The sequence below is a fragment of the Silene latifolia genome, chromosome 3 (assembly GCF_048544455.1).
Source record: "Silene latifolia isolate original U9 population chromosome 3, ASM4854445v1, whole genome shotgun sequence".
NCBI lineage: Eukaryota > Viridiplantae > Streptophyta > Magnoliopsida > Caryophyllales > Caryophyllaceae > Silene > Silene latifolia.
The window spans coordinates 123,321,036-123,342,181 of record NC_133528.1 but is presented as its reverse complement, the minus strand read 5'-3'; the positions used below and the strand labels follow the sequence as shown (position 1 = coordinate 123,342,181).

General features: G+C 36.1%; 2 protein-coding genes across 2 annotated transcripts; both read left to right on the top strand.

Moving 5' to 3' along the window:
* Positions 1-481: 481 nt before the first annotated feature.
* LOC141647953 (protein TIC 100) lies at positions 482-7,660 on the top strand. The gene is made up of 11 exons (XM_074456334.1): positions 482-1,242; positions 2,193-2,264; positions 2,394-2,483; positions 2,582-2,755; positions 3,315-3,405; positions 3,717-3,779; positions 3,926-3,992; positions 4,412-4,515; positions 4,851-4,977; positions 5,633-6,363; positions 7,050-7,660. Exons 1-11 carry the CDS (start codon positions 575-577, stop codon positions 7,434-7,436), a joined length of 2,574 nt encoding a protein of 857 aa, XP_074312435.1. The 5' UTR covers positions 482-574; the 3' UTR covers positions 7,437-7,660.
* Positions 7,661-9,900: 2,240 nt separating this feature from the next.
* On the top strand, positions 9,901-19,585 carry LOC141647952 (DEMETER-like protein 3). The gene is made up of 20 exons (XM_074456333.1): positions 9,901-10,474; positions 11,269-12,228; positions 12,329-12,595; positions 12,682-12,897; positions 14,653-14,743; positions 15,077-15,539; positions 15,795-15,874; positions 15,968-16,052; positions 16,369-16,460; positions 16,568-16,636; positions 16,720-16,756; positions 16,849-16,931; positions 17,354-17,866; positions 17,951-17,987; positions 18,173-18,230; positions 18,356-18,459; positions 18,544-18,609; positions 18,759-18,873; positions 18,961-18,999; positions 19,141-19,585. The coding sequence occupies exons 1-20, from the start codon at positions 10,144-10,146 to the stop codon at positions 19,305-19,307; spliced, it is 3,873 nt and encodes a 1,290-aa protein (XP_074312434.1). The 5' UTR covers positions 9,901-10,143; the 3' UTR covers positions 19,308-19,585.
* The last annotated feature ends 1,561 nt before the right edge of the window (positions 19,586-21,146 follow it).

The following is a 21,146-nucleotide window of genomic DNA, read 5'->3' as shown; positions in this document are numbered from 1 at the left end:
AAAAAAAAAAAAAAATTCTCCGTGGCCAAACGTGGGATTCCAACGTTTGGACCACGGCCAATGTTGGTTTCCCACGTTTGGACCACGGCAAACGTTGATTTCCAACGTTTGGTCCATGGCTGAACGTTAGATCTCAAAGTTTGGTCCATGGTTCAACCTTGGGGGTATAAATTTCAGATTTACGCAAACAATTAACAATATGTTATTTACAAAATTATTGTCATGAACTAATTAGGCTGACATATTGTTAATTGTTGTTGTTGTTTTTTGTTTTTAATTTAGTTGAGTTTGAGAGAAATTTTTTTAGAGAGAGAAAGTCAAAAGGGCAGTCATCGTCTTTTTTATGAAAAACGTCGTCGATATTTACTAAAACGTCGTCGATATAAATCAGCCCCCATAAAAAAAAAAAATTAGCTCGACCCATGAGATAAATTTGGGCCCAGTCCATAATCCACACTATTACTACACTCTCAAAGACTGGATCCTTCACCTCTTCAGTTGTTCAGTTGTTCAGTTGTTGTTCATCTCCGCCTTACCTTATCCACCTCTTCTCATCCCCCTCTCCATTTCCACAATGCCTTCCTCCACCCAACAACAACAACAACAAGACGATGATGATAACAATGCCTCACAAAATGAACAACAAAAGAAGGATTCCGAGTCCGAGTCCGAGTCCGACTCTGAATCCGAATACGACTCCGACTCCGACTCTGAATCCGAATACGACTCCAACGGCGACCCAAAAGAAAAGAAAACCCGAAAACCCGAATCATACTACACTCGCCCAGGCGAGTTCATGGACATACCCGAATCCGACAACTCCCCAGAAGCCAACATCGAGCGTTTCACCAGAGCCCTAAATTCCCGCCGCAATCGACGGGCCGCCGAAGAGGACGAGCGCAGATTCGTCTACCCAGAAGAACAATTTGATTTTCCTAAAGACAGAGAGAATTGGCGTGAGGCTGACCTTAGGGAGCTTTGGGCTGATGCTCCATTGGCAGCTACTAAACCCGGTTGGGACCCGGTTTGGGCTGATGAAGATGATTGGCAAGTTGTTGAAGATGAACTTCGTCAAGGAAAAGATCCACCTATTGCACCTTTTTATTTACCTTATCGAAAACCTTACCCTGTTATTCCTGATAATCATTACGATATTTCCAATCCTAAGGCTGTTGTTGAGGAATTGGATAGAATTGAGGAGTTTTTGAAATGGGTTAGCTATATTTTTGCTGATGGTAGCTCGTAAGTTTCCGTCCCAATCATTTGTTTACTTTTGATTAAATGACCGACACAAATGGAGTGTTTCTTAATTAAGTTCATTACGCGTTATATGTATACAATGCTCTCATATTAGAGCAAATGTTTTGTGTTTTTCATAGGAATGTAGAATTTGTTTGTGTTATTATATGCTGACGAATTGTAATTCTGATGATAAACTTGCTTGTAAGTGCTCGCCCGCCTCGACTAATTGGTGTTTCTGGGGGTTTAGTTGGTTTTAAGGCTGTGAATTTGTTTGCGGATTGCTGAAAATTGGGAGCCGGTATACGTTTTGTGAAATGGGACTTTTGCTTGTGATTGATGTGGTTGGTAAATTGTATGTGTGTGTGTTAACAAGGGTATGAAAGGAATTCAACTGTCGTCGCGTGGGTCTTAAATTTGGGGTCTTAATGGAGTTTTGAAATATATTACCTGAAGGGCTGAAGTTTGTGTTTTATACTGTTCCCATGGGTGGCTGCAGTACAAATGCTGGTTACTTATTATTAATCTTGGCATTTAGGTTGCTACTGGGTTGGCAGTTAGTGTCTGACACTTGCATATGTACTTGTATCCAGCTATGTTACTCCGACTTGGTTACAAATGTCGGACATGACGTGGTGTCAGAGTGTTGGATATGGTTATTTTCACGAGTTTTTCAATTTTTTGGTCTAAGGTGAAGTGTCGAAGTGGCGTGTGGTGACACGCAACATGCGACCAAAGTGAGGTATTAGAGCGACTTTGGTATCCGGCACTTGGATATGTACTCGTGTCCAACACTTCGTACCAGTTTGCATATTTCTCTGTTTATTTCATAGATTTCCGTTTACCTCTTCTAAAGGAAACCTTTTCAAGGATTGGCTCTTTTTTACTTCTGTGCCTTTACATTGGTCTTCTATTTACTTCTTATTGACTTTCTCGTACATCAATCTGATTAGGTATGAAGGTACCGTATGGGATGACTTGGCTCATGGAAAGGGAGTTTATGTTGCTGAACAAGGTTTAGTCAGGTATGCTAATTTCAGTGTACATGTTAAGGGAGAATGAATTACTTGATATAACCAACATGTGCCTGACGTATCAACTATCAACTGATGTTTATCTGAGAAGCTTCAAATTTTTTGACATTTTTTCTGCAGGTACGAGGGAGAGTGGCTTCAGAATAACATGGAGGGGCATGGTGTTGTCGAAGTTGACATACCAGACATAGAACCTATTCCTGGTTCCAAGTAAGTTCTCCATTCGCTTATTAATTGCAATATGGGTTGCCAGGGTAGTATGTGTGGATCTTGATCTTCATATGGACTCATTCAGATGGCTATTTCAGACTTGAAGCACAAATGCGGGCTGAAGGGAAAATCATTACAAGAGATTTCATGAATCCAGAGGATAGGGAGTGGCTGGAGATGGATATCGAGGACAGTGTTCGCCTTACTGGCGGAAACTATGAAATTCCTTTCTATGAGAATGATGAGTGGATAAGGCAATTTGGACGAAAGCCGTAAGTTATTCACCCCTAGCTGGCAATTTGTTTCGTTTCTCTGCTTTTTCTTTTTATTGACGTCACTATTGTACTCCACTTCTTCGGATTCACTTCATGATGAAGCAAGTTTTGAGAAAGAGGCAAGTAAGAAGGATATATATGTCAATCTAATGGAGTGTGTAAGTAATATGAAAAACCAATGGACAGTGGAGGCCACATACTTTTATGAGGGTATCTTCTGTATTTGATTACCAAAATTTTCTGAAAGTGAAAATATTGCGAGATTGGTTTGTGTGGCCAAGTGAGTGGATATAATACTTGACCTCAAGACATGTGCTCATGTGTGTCTTGACCAGCATATGATCACAACCAACTTTACTCTTGACCAACTTTATATGTCTATCTTGAATACCGTAGATCAGATTTATTGCAAAATTGTTTGTTATAGTGAAGTTTTGTACTGCAAGATGATCCTATACCAGGTTATTCTTGCTTCTACGGTTTACCCCTATCATTACTCTTGCTCAGTATCACAGTTGTACTTTTGTACCTCTACTCATTATACATTACTTGTCAGTGAAAAAGGTCGGTACCGTTATGCTGGCCAGTGGAAACATAGTAGAATGCATGGTTGTGGTGTGTATGAAGTGAATGAGCAGCCAATATTTGTAAGTGCATGAAGCGCTACTGTTTATCTTCTTATTTATTTCTCTTCCGTGATACACTATCAAACCATTCACTTCTTGAATAAAATACATGTACTAGTTTTGAGCTTTAGGGGGATGTGTTACTTTATATATCTTCCTTGCATTTGTGGTGGTTCCCCGGGTCTCTGCTATACTTGGGTCTCTTAACTAACAACTTAAAATGTCAGTTATTATCCTAGAAATTTGTACTCAACTTGTTTGTTTGTTCCTTTGTTGTATTAGTAGATGAAACTTAACTGTTATGTTGATTCTTATATTCTGTTCTTTTGAAGGGCCGGTTTTACTTTGGTGAGCTAGTAGAGGAGGCTACTGATTGTGACGAAAAAACTTCTACGGTATATAGAGTTCTCTTTATTCTAACACACACCCTTTGTATCTCTTCCTTTCTACCTTCTTTTTTTATTGTCTGCTTCCAGCACCTTGTCAAATTTCTTATAGTTGTATTTAGTGCAGATGCTAATTTTACATGATATTTGTTCAGCTACACGCTGGGATAGCTGAAGTAGCTGCAGCCAAGGCGCGGATGTTTGTTAACAAGCCTGATGGAAGTAAGTCTTTTGATGAACCAATTGGAGGCACAAAAAGTATAATTGTGGGAATATATTGGGAGAGATAAACTTTGCTGGCTATATGTCATCTTGCTATTTTGGGCGAGCAACGATTTGATCAATGATTGCATGGTTCAGCCGGGTGATCCTTGTAATAAAATAGTGTTTGTTTGCAAACTAGATTGCCTGAGTTGTGTTATTGGACCTAGTAGCATTCTACGTACTTAAATTACATTCCCTAAATCTGATCGAATGCTGCACCATGCAAATGGATTGGTCAATAATTTTGTTTTTAGTCTAGTTTATCGGAAATCTCAAATCTCAATGTATCATATGAAATGGTTGATGCTTTCCGCTTCTTTGTTTTTTTTCCCCTCATTGCCTGCCTTTATGGGTTCTGCCTTTTGAATTGGCTGCAGTGGTCAGAGAGGAGAGGGGTCCGTATGGTGATCCTCAGCATCCCTATTTCTACGAGGAAGATGATGTGTGGCAGGCTCCAGGTTTCATTAACCAGTTCTATGAAGTAAGATGTTGACTTATGCTTGAGTACGGAGTATGGATTATGGAAAAGAGAATTATTACAAAAATCACCACCACAACATTACCCCAACACAACATTACCCTAATGCCTGTATGGCTCTCACTGTTGGTGGGGTAAGGGAAGCCAGATGTAGCAACCTTCCTCCTGCTTAAAAACATAAAGAGGCTATTTAGAAGAATCATAGTGTTTAGCGAACCATTTATGCTTTATTCTATTATATTCCAAAGTAAAAGATTAGTGAATAATTTGGGCCCACTGGAGATAGAAACTAGTGCAAACCTCAGAGTATTGAAAATAGCTTTTAATTTTGTTATCAGGTTCCGGATTATTGGAAAACTTATGCGCATGAAGTGGATGAGGAAAGGGAGATGTGGTTGAATTCCTTTTATAAAGCTCCCCTAAGACTACCAATGCCAGCAGAGCTTGAGCACTGGTGGGAAAGAGGTGTATATCCTTCGACTTAGTGAACTGTTTCTGCTATGTGATGTAATAAATTTTGGAGAATTTCTGAAAAAAATTATTTGCGTAGGCACCTCCATTTAATTGTAACCTACAGTTTCTAGGCTTGCAACATGTCAGTCTGTTATCTACAATGAATGCCTCACTTGTCTGGATAGGTGAGCTTCAGTGGATGTTGAACACTAAATTAAAGTTCATGTTTTTTCTTTCTTTTCCATTTCGGATGAAGCCATATAAACTCCCCAATCCTTTGTTTAGATTCATGATAGCATAAACCAAAAATGTTCAATAAACTCGCCAACTTTTATTTGTTTATTTATTTTATTTTCTAAGTAGTCATTGATGAATTCTCTTTGGTATTTTCATGTGGAGTTGTCGATATAATACTCGTCACAATTTCGTTATGGGTCATCCGGAAACAGCATTTGTGCCCCCTTATTAGGAAGGGGTACGGCTGCGTTCCCTGTACACCTGACCCTGACCCTCTTAACCCCCCTGCCAAGGGACACTTGAGGCACTGGGGCAAAGTTACTGCTGCTGCTGCTTGTTTCTCCTACATATTTTTCTCAATCGCTAATCTTGTATTGTATACTTTTCTTAAGCTAAAATGTGGCCTATTTGTGAATAATCAAATGAACAGATACGTCCCCAGAATTCGTTCTTTTGAACAAGGAGCCAGAACCTGACCCTAATGATCCATCTAAGCTTATATATTCCGAGGACCCTGTCATCCTACACACACCAACTGGAAGAATAATTAACTATGTAGATGATGAAGAACATGGTATCCGCTTATTTTGGCAGCCACCATTGAAAGAGGGTGAGGATGTCGATCCTTCAAAAGTTGAATTCTTGCCCCTAGGATTTGATGAGTTCTACGGGCGAGAAGTCGTGGCTCCTAAGGAGGGCTTTTTGAAGCGTCTAGTATGTTCAATAGAAAATACCTTGAAACCATGGTTTGATAAACTCGAAAAATGGACTGAAGAACAAAAGAAAGCCAGCAAAATTAGAAGAGAACTGCTTGAACAAGAGCTTGAACTCATAGAGGCCGAATTGACCTTGGAGGAAATCCTTGAAGATATGGAAGAGGCGTTAAAACAAGAAGAAAAGGATGCAGAAAAGAAAGCAGATATTGATTTGGAGGAAGATGATGTGATTGTTGAACAGGAGGAGAAAGTTCCACCACCAAAAGAGAGAGAAGATGTTGAAGAAGATGAAGAAGGAGAAGGAGAAGAAGAAGATGAAGACGATTTAGCTCCATCAAGTTTTGGTACAGTTATAGATACTGGATCATCGAAGGACAAGAAAAATGAACCAGGAAAGTCTCCATTTTCAACACTTTCAATCGCTTCTTCTGGGCTACTTTCGATGGTTAGCATTTCTTTCTTTGCTGTTGTTTCTTCTGTTTCTCCCTGCTTTCCTTTGTTGTTTTGTGGGTGATTCGAGTGCACTATTATATGTCAGGAAACTTCAAGCCATTAATTATTTAGAGTTTATAGGGTCCGATGAATTTGGTTCTTTAATAGTTTCCATCTTCCAAGTGGTACACTCTAGTACTCCCTCCCTCCCTTCATTTCATTTCCATACATTTGTTCAAAATATGGGAATTTTTTTTTTGAACAAACGTATGGAAATGTAATATGATTCTGCAGTCTTGGAAGAAAACACAGGCACACTAATAATGGCCTTCTGAATTGGATGAAAATAGTTTTGTCGGAAGGACCCACATTCTTTAAAAGATCCTCATACCTTCTGGGCTTCTGAATTGATTTATAATTCAGTCTCTGGTTTGGCTTTGGAATGACCAGGTTCTATCTCATTTTATCTCATCTGAAAACGGTGTCTTTTGTGGTTGGTGTTATCCTCTCTCCCTTAAGGGCCTTTTGTGGGAGCCAGCAAGGCGTTGGGGTAATGTTGTAGTAAAATCATCAAATGGAGTTTCTCATGAACTGGCTTCAGAATTTGTCAACATTAAAATTGCCCTTGTCCTTGTCCTTGTCCTTTACACCAGAAAAAAAAATTCAAGATGACCATACCACTATTTTATTTCTCTGCAGGTTCCCTCATTGTTAGAGCGATCATTTTGTATGTGGAAGAAGGAACGATGTCCACCAAAAGTTCAAACTCCATCTGTCATTTCCCAGGACCGTATCAAGACTATCAACCGTCCGGAGTCACTCACATTCTGCCAACCGTTCCCAGAAAACTTGAGTTTGACAATGAAAAGTCCAACTAATCGCAAGTTCCGGGCGAAACAACCAGTTAGGAAATCAGCTTCTGCATCCAAAATTTCGCCTTCCTCTTGCCAGTCAACTTGCGCCAAAGATCGTCACAAGGGGCAGAAATTATCGAGGCTTCATTGGTTGCATAATTCTCCAGAAACGTATTTCGACATAATACTGTCGTTGAACATTCCTGTTCAGAGTCTGAGTTTAAGTACATGAATACTGAGGTTAAGTGATAAGTGTTGTACACTTGTACTTGAATCCGAAGGCGAGTTTTGTTCTCGTAGTGTATTTTGCTCTCACATTAAGGTTGCAAGAAGCTTTAATGTTGGGAAGAGAGATGTCATTGTGATAGATTGTTTATGTTCATTGTAGCATTGCACTGTAATTCCGAGTACTGTAAAATTGATTTATAATTCAAGCTCAGTCTTTTTGTTGGTTAAGTTGAGTTTCAAAGGGATACGTACATCTATAATTCAATCTCGACACTCGAAAGATTACATTTTGGTTTGTTTAGCATCTCTTTTGGTGTTCATCGTTATTGTTGGTTGATTTGCTTTCATCTCAGGTTTATTTAGGGGCTGTTTGAACTAGTTTTATAAGTGTTCTTGTAACTGAAAAAAGTAAAAATTAGGCCAAACACCATTTTTTAGAGGATTTAAAACCTTTTAAAAAACTAAAACAAATAATTACTCCTAGGAGTAGAAGTAGCAAATTGGTGTTTCTACTTCTACCTTTTCTTTTGTTTACTCTTATCACATTGTAAAATCAAGTTGCTCAAAATTTTGGCCAAAATATATTAAACTAATGAAAAATATTTATTTAAAAAAAAAATTACGCCAAACAATCACAATTTTTTTTGAGAAATCGTTTATCAAAAAACTCATTTTTAAAAGGAATTTTTTTTATATATATATAAGTAAGGCCAAACACATCTTAATTGATAAGTGTCTCCTTTCCAACATAGATTTCTACGCGTAACACGTTCTAAGTTGTCGTCAAGAAAAGATGCACACGTTGAAACCTTAGCTTAGGATGAACGAACCCATGATTTGTACAACTAAGGATGACAATGGATCCTAAATTATGTTCAGATCTGGGGATCTGAATCGCAATAATTTTAGATATAATGGATATGGATGTGAATCAGACCCATATGCATAAAAATGGGCGGGTCATCTGATCGAGATCCACACCTTACCTGATATCCATTTTTATTTTATTTTAAAATAAAATAAAAATAAAAAAAAGTTATCCCATTTCAAAGTTTTTTTCGTAAATTATAAGCTTTGTTTTTTTCTCTCAACATTTTTCAATCAAGAAAATACTTTGTACATTGTTGTTGTTATTGTAATGATTTGACGCATACTTAATATTACTTATCCATATAAAATAAAATTATATAAATTGCTTTATCAGCTTTGTGATAAAAAAAACATTTATTAAAAAATTTGTAATATTTATAAATTAAAATTATTAGCTCAAAGTTAAAAACAATATTTTCGTTAAAATACACATTCATGACATTATTCAATTTTCTTAATTAATTTTGCATATCGTTTTTTCTCAAATCAAAATAAATTGTGGTGACATATAAAAATTAAAGAGACAATGGTTAAAAACCTATAATTAATACGATAAAAAGTAAAAAAAACTCTATATATGTACCGCACATTTACGCGCGAGATCTAGATTAGTTTAAGAGTAACTTAAAGTAGGTGAAGTATAAATAAAAAGATCTAGTCTAGTTTAAGATTAATTTAGTTAAAATATATGTATTGATGATATTTAATTTTTAAGAGACTTTTTTTATAACATGGTTAGTATGTTATAAAAAATCGTGAGCAACATTAGTTCTTTTTTGGCAATATTTAATTTGATATCTTCACTTACTTCGACTTATCAATCACAAGTTCACAAAAATGAATTATTATTAATTATATAAATGATTAATTTTTCTTGCGATATGTCATTGTTATTAAATATTTTAACAAGAAGTTTATACTTGAATCTTCATAGGAGGTGGGGATTGAAAGTGAATGTCGAATAGTAATGAAACTATACAAGTTTACAACGGTACAACCGGTGTTGTGGAATCTAAGCTTTATAATAAACTTTTCGATTTTTATTTTAAATAATTCGAATTATAGCATAAAGTTTCTGAACTTACCTATCTACACATTAAAAAAAACTTAACACCTAAGCTCGTTTAAGAGTGGGTTCGTGTACAATGCTACTGTATCACTGGAGGTATAATGATATTTGTGTTGGGGGTGCTAGTTTACTTGTCTGATGGTTTCAACATCAATTTGATTGTAATGTTACCCATCTATTGTAGATGAGTTGTTGAATGATAGTTATGGTAGTAAATACTCTAAATAAATGCGGTGTGTGGGAGTGTGGCTACCGGTTAAAAAATTGAATTTACTTTTTTTTTTTAATTACTATATTTTAGATATAATAAAATTTTTTTTACCATATATATATATATCCACTATGTGAATAAATTATCCCTTTGTTCAAATCAGTTATTGACCAAAAAATATCCAAAAAAAAGCAATAAAAAGCATAAACAAAGGTATCATCACTCTAGACTGCTAATGAAAGATATTCTCGTTACAAAAAAAAAGAACACAACTCGTAAAAAAAGAATAATTTAAAACGATGAGTATCACCTCTCAACGACTTTAACAAACTAAACTAACCGTCTACCCCCTAAAAAGAAGTAGAAGGCGATTGAACAACTTCTACTCAAATACCAAAAAAAGTATCCAAAGAATTATCATCAGAATCCCTACAAAATCCCTAATTTCCTTCTCTTTTATACTTTCCATTACCCTAAATCTACCGTAAATTCTGCTTAATCTTCAACCTCTTCCTTAAATCTACACTGAAATCATTGTTTAACCTTCAATTCCATAAAGCTATGGAGTCTGAGCAGCATAATTACAGTTTTGTGCCGATAACCCCTGGTAAAACCCTAAATTGTACTGTAAATTGTGCAATTACGAGTGTTGATAATCCCGGTCTTACATCGACAACAATTCGGTCTGATTCCGGCGGAGATATTGATTCAATTTCAAATACATTGATTGGTGGTAACGTGTTGTTCAATGGAAGTGTGCTGCCGGCGTCGATTTCAATGGCGACAACAGCATCAGCGACATTGTGGATGGGCAGTGATGCAGGTTTGGATGGGACGTCTTGTTCGAAGACTGTGAGGTCGGATACTGTAAATCAATCAGGTGCTGTTCCTGGTAAGTTTGTGCTTTTTTTCATGGATTAATGGCGGAATTAGTAGGTATGACAGTACGAAAATTATTAGATACAATTTTAGTGCACCTGTCTTAATTAAGAATTTGTGCTTAATTTATACCTTTCAGGTAGATTCTACTCTGTTTATGGTCAATTCAAATTATCACACGATGACGTGGTGCAGCCGGTGTACTTAATTTTTGTAGTTAGTGTCCTCATATGCTATTTTTGTAAAAGAAAATACTCCTTAAATGATAATGGTGACAATGGAATATGGTAGGAGAGAACCCGAGCGTGTGTTAATTGACAAACACTAGTATCACCCATTCACCGCGGCCACAACTGTTTTTTTTAACTTGATCGGCGATATGCTTTTTGGTTACATCAACCAAAAATTGAGTATTTCTACATACCCATATCAAAATATGAGGAGACTGACAATGGTGAAATAGTATATTGTTGAACTTGAAAATAATAAGACAACACATTGCCTTAGCAGATAAGGATCCGATATCCTTACGCACCCTTTAACAATGTAGCTAAACTATCTACTAAAGCACAGATGCAACACAATTGTTACAATGGGAACAGATTACAGACACATTCTATTCTTAATGTATTGTATGTATGTGTTTAATTTATGTTTGATGAGGTTTGACACTGTTCACATAAATAGATTTGGGTAGTGATTTGGAAGTAGAGTTATTGTTAATATTATGTGGATCCGAACTTTTATACCAAACAATTGATAAGTGTGTTTGATCATTTGTCATTTCTTATTTCTTGTTTAAAATAGATGGCCAGTACAAGAATGATGAAGTAATTTTAACTCATCGGAAGAACAAGAAGCGAAAGGTTGGCCCAGACTTGAACAGAAAACCGGGAGAGAAAAGGCAAAATAAATACTATTGGGCTAAAATTGATGTTCCTAGACCCAATACGCCTGCGCCCAAAACGCCTAAGGCGGTGACTCCAAAGCCTCCAAAAGCCAAAACTCCCAAAACTTCTAAGCCAAGGAGGAAGAACGATAAGAGAAAACCGAACGAATGCTGTGAAATTTTCGAACATCTCGGGGAGCAACCGATAATAGATTCAACATGTAAAAAATCATTGAATTTTGAGCCTGCTTTGGCAAGTGATTTGGAACCCGGCAATGTTTCAGAAGCTGTGGAATTTTCTTTTGGGAAAACAACTAAGGAGGCTACTTTGCCAAGTGATTTACAACCCGACAATGAGAAAAAAACCAACGATACAATGTGCACACAAGGTCTTAAGCCTAATATAAAAATCAAGGAAAAAAGTGCGCTAGTTTATCGTCGACGATTCAATAGCAAGTGTTTATATATATGCCAGAATTTGGTACCTAAATTTGAAAAGAATTTCAAGAGAAAGAGATTACAAAGAAATAAAAAGTCATTTGGAGCGTTAAAGAGATTTGAAGGGTTTAATGGCACGTGCCTTACTGGAAGTTTGCTTGATCGAATTTTATGTGTGAAAGGTAAGCTAAGGATGTTGATGCCTACAAAAGGGGACTTTTTCCATGACCCGTTTAATTGTGTGTTGAGCTTATTATCTTCACGGCCGGTTTTTAAGATAAAGAAGAGATTGCCGAGGGCAAGGCGCTCCACAAAACCACTTGTTCATCCATATGAAACGACCCCTATATCAGCAGTTGTTCATCAAGATGAAACGACCCCTATATTGGCTGGTTTGTCTGCTGGTAAAGAGTGTGACAACTCAGATATTGATTTGGTTGGTAGGTTCTGTTTACCTAAATTAAATTTATAAAGTATTATGTTTCCTTTTTTTGCTTTTATTTTAAATCACGTTTAACATTGTGCTATTATATATTATAGTATTGCATGGAGTTAATAAAGATAACGTGCAAACAATTACTCCAACCCCCTCAACTTTAAAAGATTTACAAGTGTACCGAGGAAGGAAACCCGATGTGATTAAGGACAAGAACCCGAAACCAAGGCGTACTTCTAAACCAAAGGGTAAGCAGAATGAGTTACAAGTGTACCGAGGAAGGAAACCCAATGTGATTAAGGACAAGAACTCAGTACGTACACCTAAACTAAAGGGGAAGTTGGGCAAACTGAGATTGGGCGTAGATTCAGGTATCTCGAGTTAATCAGTTGGCGCTTCCCTCATTCATTTATGCCGAGTAAGAGTTGATCATATTTTTCTTCTTCTTCTTATGTAGACTGGACTGTCGCAAATGTTGAGGAGTTTGTGAATGGGTTTGCGCTACGACTCAGATCACTAAAACTCTATGATGATCCAAAAACTTGGATTGTAGAGGTTAGTGATCAAAACAACAAAACAGACGATTTTTATGAGAAGATAAGATTTGAAGAAGAAAGAATCAATCTTTTCAAAAAGATGGGAAAATTCCTTCAGGAAATGTACTATTATCAAGGTATGAATGTAAAACTTTATGTCTTTTTTTTTTTTTTTAATATAATCACAAGAATTTAACCCTCTAAATGTACAAGAATTAAAATTTAAACACACACTCACCAAACACTGCCCTTCTCCTTAATTGCTTCCCAACTTTTGTAGTACTACGCAAGCGTTGAAATTTCATTGTGGGAAACTCAACAATTAAACTAGGACACACCCATTGCTCTTCACAATACTTATCAACTTCAACCATGAATCATAAGCAACATCACGGCGGATGAATAAATGCACCCTCATCTCACAGTTCTGCCAGCACATACACATATATGATCTAAAGGCAGTGCTAAGTCTGAGCCTTTGAAGGTAGTTGTACATATTGATTCTACCTAGAACCCTTGTCAGCAAAAGCCTATAAATTTCAAAGGTACTTCAATTTTTCAAATGCCTTTCATAATCAAGGTTGGTGTACACAAAATTGGTCTAGTGACTGATGTCATAGACGATTTTCAACAGAAAACATTAGAGCAATGAGCCTTCGAAACTTTAATATCAGTATCTCCCGTCAGCTGTACTTTTTAAGATCAAAAGTAAGTTCCAGTCCACAACACATCCATCTCCGGTTCATAAACCTTAGTGCGTTTAATTAGAACTACATTAATTAGAATTTAGCGTGTTTTACAGCAACAACAAAGCCGTAGCTTCCAACATGTTTCGAGGTCTACTAAGATATCATTATCCTAAATTTTATGGAAAAAGAAAAATACCTTTCTCAAAATTTATCCTCTAGGACAACCTAAACTTAGTCAAGTAATAGGTATGGTGATATGATGCTAAATATTTTTATTTGTAGGTAAGTGTAAACATTAACAATAAGTACTCCATATCCAGTAAACATTGAGATGTGATACTTACAAACCATAAGGCAACCAACTTGTCTGTCTTTGTAGAACGCTCTAGCCAGCATGCTTACTAATAGCACTGGTTCTGCACAAACTGATTGTTTTTCTAAAAGAAAAGAGATAAACAGAAGTGAGCTTCAAAGTGAACATTCCTTCAGTTGCTGGCTTTCTCCTCATTTTGTCTTTATAAGTATGACGTCATTCGAGAATTAAGGTGGTCATGCCACTTCTAACAGAAACCTGCTTTCTGAATGGTTAAATCTAAAGTCTAAACTATAATCAAACTTGAATCCGATTTAACTAACCAAGCTGCTACATACATTTCTGCTTGAAACCTGCTTTCTGAATGGTTAAACCTGCTTTTTCTGGATAATATTTGAACACATAGACCTTCACCAAGTTTTTCGAATTGCACTTCACAAATTACTTCTCAAAATTAGAAGTTAGATCCATGGTTTTAAATATCTGCTTCAACACCAATACACGCCTAAGTTATCAAGGTTTTAGAGGTCACCATGAGTCCATGACCGCATATTAGCTCATTTTCTAGCGATTCTGACCGCATTAGTGAGATTAGTCCGCGCCAACTGATAACACGACCGTGGGCGAAAGCTGAAGTCTCAAACAAGCTCTCTGTGCTCTGTTCCAAGTTCCAACATTATTTCTGAAACAAGCTCTAGACATGTTTCCATGGCTTAATATTTACTTTATGAGACTCTTAGGTTGTCTAAAAACAGCTGTCTCAATTTGGCCAAAATTTGAGTATTTTTATTCTGTTTCTTGATATCAAGTTTTTCTTCTTTTGGATTTTAAACCATGAAGTAATTAAGGCTATGATATTTGATAATTATTGTAAATCAATCAATTTACAGGGAGCAAGGATTTCATAAAATGGAATGGTTCCGTGTTGGATTCTGTTGTTGGCGTCTACCTCACTCAAAATGTGTCTGACTTTCTTTCTAGGTAAGATGTCACTCTTAATTATGGCTAGAGATATTCAGTAAGGCTGTCTTATACACCACCTGTTTTCAATTTGATTTTTTTTCATACTCATGTTGCTAAACCACGGTTTGAGACTTGATATCTATTTCAGTCATTGCAGGCTGATATCAGTCGCTTCGGTATAAATGTGGCCGTGATAACCTTAAACACCTTTCCCCTTGTTGTCTCGAACGATATTGAATACGTTTTTAAGACTTTTTCTGGCTCATAACAAGCTATTATTGTACTTGTATCAATTATTCCAAGAAATTTGGAAATAGTTGGCTTAAATTTTTTTGATTGTCCATTTTGTAGCAATGCATATATGAACCTGGCTTCAAAATACCCCATCAAACCACCAACAAACAATGAAATGGATTCAGAAGTCATGAGCAGTCAAGGATCTTCCGAGACAGTAGGCAGTTCCCAAAAAGTAATTGTCGAGCATCCTGATGACGAAGAAGAACCTATACCCGATCCCATCGACGAGGAACCTTGGCTAAAGGAGGGCGAGAAAGAGGGAGAGTATGATGATGCTTTGAGAGAGATGCTAGCTTCAATGCCTTACTTGCAAGAATCAAAGAAAAAGGGGAAGCAAGTAAAAGATATACACATTGACTGGGAAAAAATCCGGGTTAGATTCTCTCAGAAGAGTCAGAGGAAGCCTGAGAATGAAGATTCTGTGGATTGGGATGCTGTAAGGAAAACAGCGCAAAATAATGTTGCAGCAGCCATTCGTCATAGAGGGCAGCACAATATCATGGCGCTCAAAATCCAGGTATATAACTGTGATATGAGATGTGACTAATTTTATGATTTCACCTTTAAAGCAAAAACAAGTAGCTTCTTAAATTTTGTCATTTTGGTGAGATAACCTATAAATGTTGTTATTCCTGGATATATAGTGTGCCTTAACTTAGAGACGGTATCATGGAAGAGTTTCCAAAAAAAATGTACTTTGTAATTTTGTATTCAGTTTGCAGTACATGATATATGCTAATCATATTACATATATGTTTATGTGTCATTCCAGCAAGCTTTAAATCGAATTGTTGATGATCATGGTAGTCTAGATGTTGAATGGTTACGTGATGCTCCACCGGAAGTAGCAAAGTAAGTTATTGATATACCTTTTATTTCTGGCCATTTTTTGCTCATTTTGGTAGTGGGTATTAGTAATTTTTTTTGTTTTGAAAAACTTCTCAGAGCTTATTTGCTAAGCTTTCATGGACTTGGCTTGAAAAGTGTAGAATGTATGCGACTTCTATCACTTCGCCATCTTGGGTTCCCGGTATGTAGCATGCTTAATTTTCTAGTTAGTTTCAGTCATTGTAGCTGTTAAATGTTTCATTGTTTTTCCTCAATATCTGTCGACTAGGTCATTGTGAAATTATCATATAATCTTAGGCTTTGTTTGGATGGAAGGTTTGGAACCTGGGTAATGAACCTAAACTATGGTCACCTTTAGTTAGGTGAAAATGTTTTGACTGGGCTAAAATGTCGTGTCACATTAATATCTTTATCTCTTAATATAGCGTGTTAAGAAAATAAAGTCTTGCCATAACTCTTTATAACACAATTGTTCTCTTGACAACTTCCTATACTAGGTTGATGTAAATATTGGTCGCATTGCCATACGCCTTGGTTGGGTTCCTATCAAGCCGCTTCCTCCAGGAATGCCCTTTCATCTTCTTCAAAAGTAACCTCTTCGCAACTTACAACAAAAGCTTGCTAGATCAGTTCTGTTAACTAATAGGGACTACTTGGGTCTTTTTTGATTTTTTTTTATCAAATTTCATTGTCCAGGTATCCCTTAGAAGATGAAATACAAAAATATCTCTCGTCAAGATTGTGTCATCTGAAGCAAGAAACACTGTAAATTCAAATATACATTAAAATAGCTTGCTAACTGCATACGTCTTTTATTGACATTGATCCTCTTTTTTCGTTGGTTGTAGGTATCGAATACATTATCAGATGATCCAGTTTGGGAAGGTAATTAATTATTTATTTTCCGTCTTTTTGGAGAAATTGGGGCTAAGTTTTTTTTAGCAAGGGCTTTTATCTGTAAAATGTCATTTGTGTAGGTTTTTTGTCATAAGAGAAGCCCAAATTGTAGAGCATGTCCATTCAAGAGTGATTGCCGATATTATGCGAGCCTGAGTGAAAGGTCTGTCAATTTTTATTGTTATGTTAGCTTTACTAGTGTACGCTGTACGGTATATGATATTATTATATCATTGTAATAGTTTCTGTTGCAACTATTTTTAATGGGTATTGCTCTTTCATATACGGATTTGACTCATTTACATACACATTTTTTTTCTTTTTTCCCTCTCTTAAATTCGTGGGTGCTAATTTTCCAGAAAACAAAAAAATGGACTTTTACTTTTCAAAAGTATCTTTGTTTTCTATTCGTATTTATGTGTTGGTAGTTCAGACTGCTATATTGAACTGTAGGTTTTCAGCTACATGAGAATTTTTTTTTTTTCGGTTCAGAGACTCCTATACTAGAATTACCACAAAAATAAGCTGGCTTTCTATTTGATTTCGTTCATGAACCATAATCATGTTTTCAATACAAGAGTGCAGTTCGAGACAGGCTTTACCAGGGCCAGGTAGAAAAACAAAGAAGTCGAAGAAACATCAGATCATCCAAAATCCCTTTGATCGCATCATACGAAGACCTTCTGGTTCTCTGCCTTCTTTGACATCAAATATTAGTTCATGCTCGGAAATTTGTGCTTCATCATTAGATGTTGAATCATCCTCACAACTGGCAACATTATTTGGTAATGTCTCACAAAACCCCGTGTATTTTGTTGAAATTCCATCATCTCCAAAGCTGGAAATTGAAGAGGAAGAAGGGCATGTAAGAAAGGCAGAACAAGTAGAGTTGGGCGATATAGAAGACTGCTGTGATGGATATATGTATCACCTGGAACTCAACTCCCAGGATAATGAACGAGCATTGTTGAATTATTCTCAGGAGAGTAATATCTCCAGTAAAAGCTGTGCATCAAGAGAAATGGTCAGTGTTTCTGCAAATGTTGCGTCTTTACCTAAACTAAAGAGTGTTGCACGATTGAGGACCGAGCACCAAGTGTAAGTTTCAATCTTTCTAAATTTCTTATAAGATAGTACTAATTCTTATTATAAATTGTAAATTCGATTTTATTCCATGTGCAGTTATGAATTACCCAAAGATAACCAGCTCCTTACCCATGTACGTAATTTTTTATCTTGTTAAGAGTTTTACTATGTTTTGTTTGACAAATTTTACTTTGGCAAGAGTTTTCTATTTTATGTGAGCTAATATTTTTCGTAAGCGTATTTGTTAGCTTGTGCAAACTTACTGATGTTTGAGAATTAAGGCTTACGTCTTCATTGTGTTTGTCTCTGTTGAATTAGTTAAAATTGGAGACACAAGTAGGAGATGTTCCTTATCTTCTTGCCATATGGACACCAGGTAAAACTGCAAATTCATACAAGCTTAATAAAGAGCACGTGAAACGTAGATTAGAAAATCACTTTCTTTACTGGGTTATAATTTTATATGCAAGTAATCTAACTGTTCTACTCGATATTGTATAGAGCAAATGGAAAAGACATGTGATAATACAGAAGGTGGCCCTTGTTCGAGTGAGGGGGAGTGTACATCTCGCGATGATGATTCAACTATTCCGGGAACATTATTGGTTAGAGTTCAGAGCCTAAACTGTTTTTGAACAAAAATCTCTTTGTACAAATTTAATGACCAAATTTACCAAATGTATGAACAGATACCAGTTCAAACAGCACTGAGGAGATCATTTCCGCTCAATGGGACATATTTTCAAATGAATGAGGTAACGGATTTTAGGAGATTCGTATTTATAAAAATATTTGAGCTAGTGTTGTATGTTAAAGCTTTTGCAGGGGTTTGAAAGAGAGCAAACTGTAATATGTAATGCGTATTTCGTTTGCGTCTGATGTAATAAGAGATTTTTGGCAACAGGTTTTTGTAGATGATGAAACATGTAAACGTCCTGTGAGTGTTCCAACAAGTTGGATATGGAATTTAAAGAAGCGAACTTTGTATTGTGGAACGAGTGCTTCTACTATAGTTAGAGGTAATATACTCTAGTATCGAAAAGTTGATTTGATTTACGCAAGATGCCTTTACTTCAATTAATCTAAACACAATTTTTGTTATTCAGGTACAACGGAAATGGAAATTCGACAATGTTTTCGCCAAGGTATGTAATTTCATATACTCCGTAGTACTTTTGTTTATATTGTCTACAATAAAAGTCATTCATGAGTCATGCCGAATTACTAAAAAACATCGGTTTTTATGTTTTCTTCGCTGATTATTTTACATTCTTTTTTGTACTTAGGTTTTATTTGTACTAGGGGATTCAATCGGAAAACTCGAGCCCCTGTGGCACTATCAAGCAGGTTCCATAACCGTCCCACAGCAAAATCACAAAAAACTGAAGATGGCCCCAAAGGAAAATCGCAAAAAAATGAAGATGGCGTCAAAGGAAAATCGCAAAAAAAATGAAGATGAATAAAATTTTTGACATGAATTTGTGTTTGATTGTGGCCATTGCCATTCATTGTGAGACGCACGTAAATATTTAGGAATATTTGATTGTTTATTATTTAATTATTATGTGTAATTAATTAATTAGGCTGCTCTCATGGAAGAATTTGTAGATGCATAACTATTCCAATCCACGCAGCAAACAAGGTAATTAAATTAGATTCATAACTCAATTGATTTTTCGATTTAGTGACTTTTTATTTATGACGATAACAAATTATTGGATTCACACTTAATTTGGACATAATTGGAATTCCGAGTCTAGAACTTAGAAATTGATTCTTCGAGGCTAGAGCTGATCAAAAGCGGGCTTACGCCGGACACGAGCTGGGCCCAACCGCTAAAAAAGTGTCCGGCGGGCCTAATTTCGCAGCCCGTACCCGCTAAGTGAGCCAGATTTCACTGTCCGTACCCGCCCACTTCAATAAATCGGGCCGGACTAAAATCAAATACAAAAATTAGTGTTTCTATTAAAACACGAGTTTATTATCGCTACATCCCGCAAAAACTTAACAATTATCTTTAAAATCTTACACTTAATAAAATACTAATCTTCAAAAAACAAGTCGTTTTTTTGTTTTAAAGATAATTTGTTATTCGTTTTCCATCAATGCATTGTTTATTTGTTTGGAACATGTAACATTAGTACTTCGAACAATACTATCAGGTCCGTTATTCTGTTCCGACATATGGAACCATTGAATGTATAATTAAATGAGATGAACATAACGCTTATAGGACTTTATGAGGTTTCTTTTCTTGATATTGTAAAATTTATGTAATTATGGGTCAATATTTCGTGCGGCTCAGATTATAAATAGTCATTACTTTTAATAGCGGGCCTAGCGGGCTGTTCATGGACAATTTTGTTTTGTCCAAGCCCGTCCATTTATTCAAGCGGGCCTAGTTTTATGGTTCATTACCCGTTTATTTTTTTATTTTTCTTGTCCAAGCCTGCAATTTTAGCGGGCCGAACGGGTAGGACCGCACTTGATCAGCTCTATTCGAGGTCATGGACGAGGTACTCTGAATGTTGAAGGGCATTGGTCCAAGGGACGAGGCGAAAGAGGCATAAGGGTAGGGGGTTGTCCGTTTACGTCACACAAGACCACCATAGGCTGGTTTAGTGTTATTGTTTGATAAATGATGGGTAATTTGATCACTTATATACATACTTTGATGCGCTGTTCTTTCTGACTTATTTCAGCTTACATCATAGCTCAGTTTAATTTAGCTCAATTTAGCTTAGCTTCACTAAATTCAGCCTATTTTTCAAAAAGGAAATAATTAAATGATGTTTTTATGAAAAATTGCAATATTTTATCATTTTTACTTTTCCTTACTTTAAATACATTTAGGATAAAAAAAACCCTTATTATTATCATTATATTATTGTTATTATTGCAGCTCCAATCAGTTCAGCTATAAACGGCCAGAAAGTACAGAGCCTTACAGTGAAGGGAGTATTTTTTATTTTTTTGAAACAAAAAGACTAATAAATAAAAGGGTTTTTTTAATAACTGCTATCACGTATAATTCAGATTTTACCAATTGCTACCAAAGTAAAATTTCTTTACAAACTGCTACCAATGTTGTTGGTTTGGTTTAAAACTAACTAACAAATGACCACAAGCCTCCTATTTGCGCATGTGAAGACAATAATACCTTATTTTACACTCCCCTCACTCATTTCATCCATATACCCAAACATATTCCTCTTAACCTAATCTTTTAACTTCCCTCATCATTAACCTAACCTAAATTACTTCTCAATTAAATTGAGAATTATGAAAATCA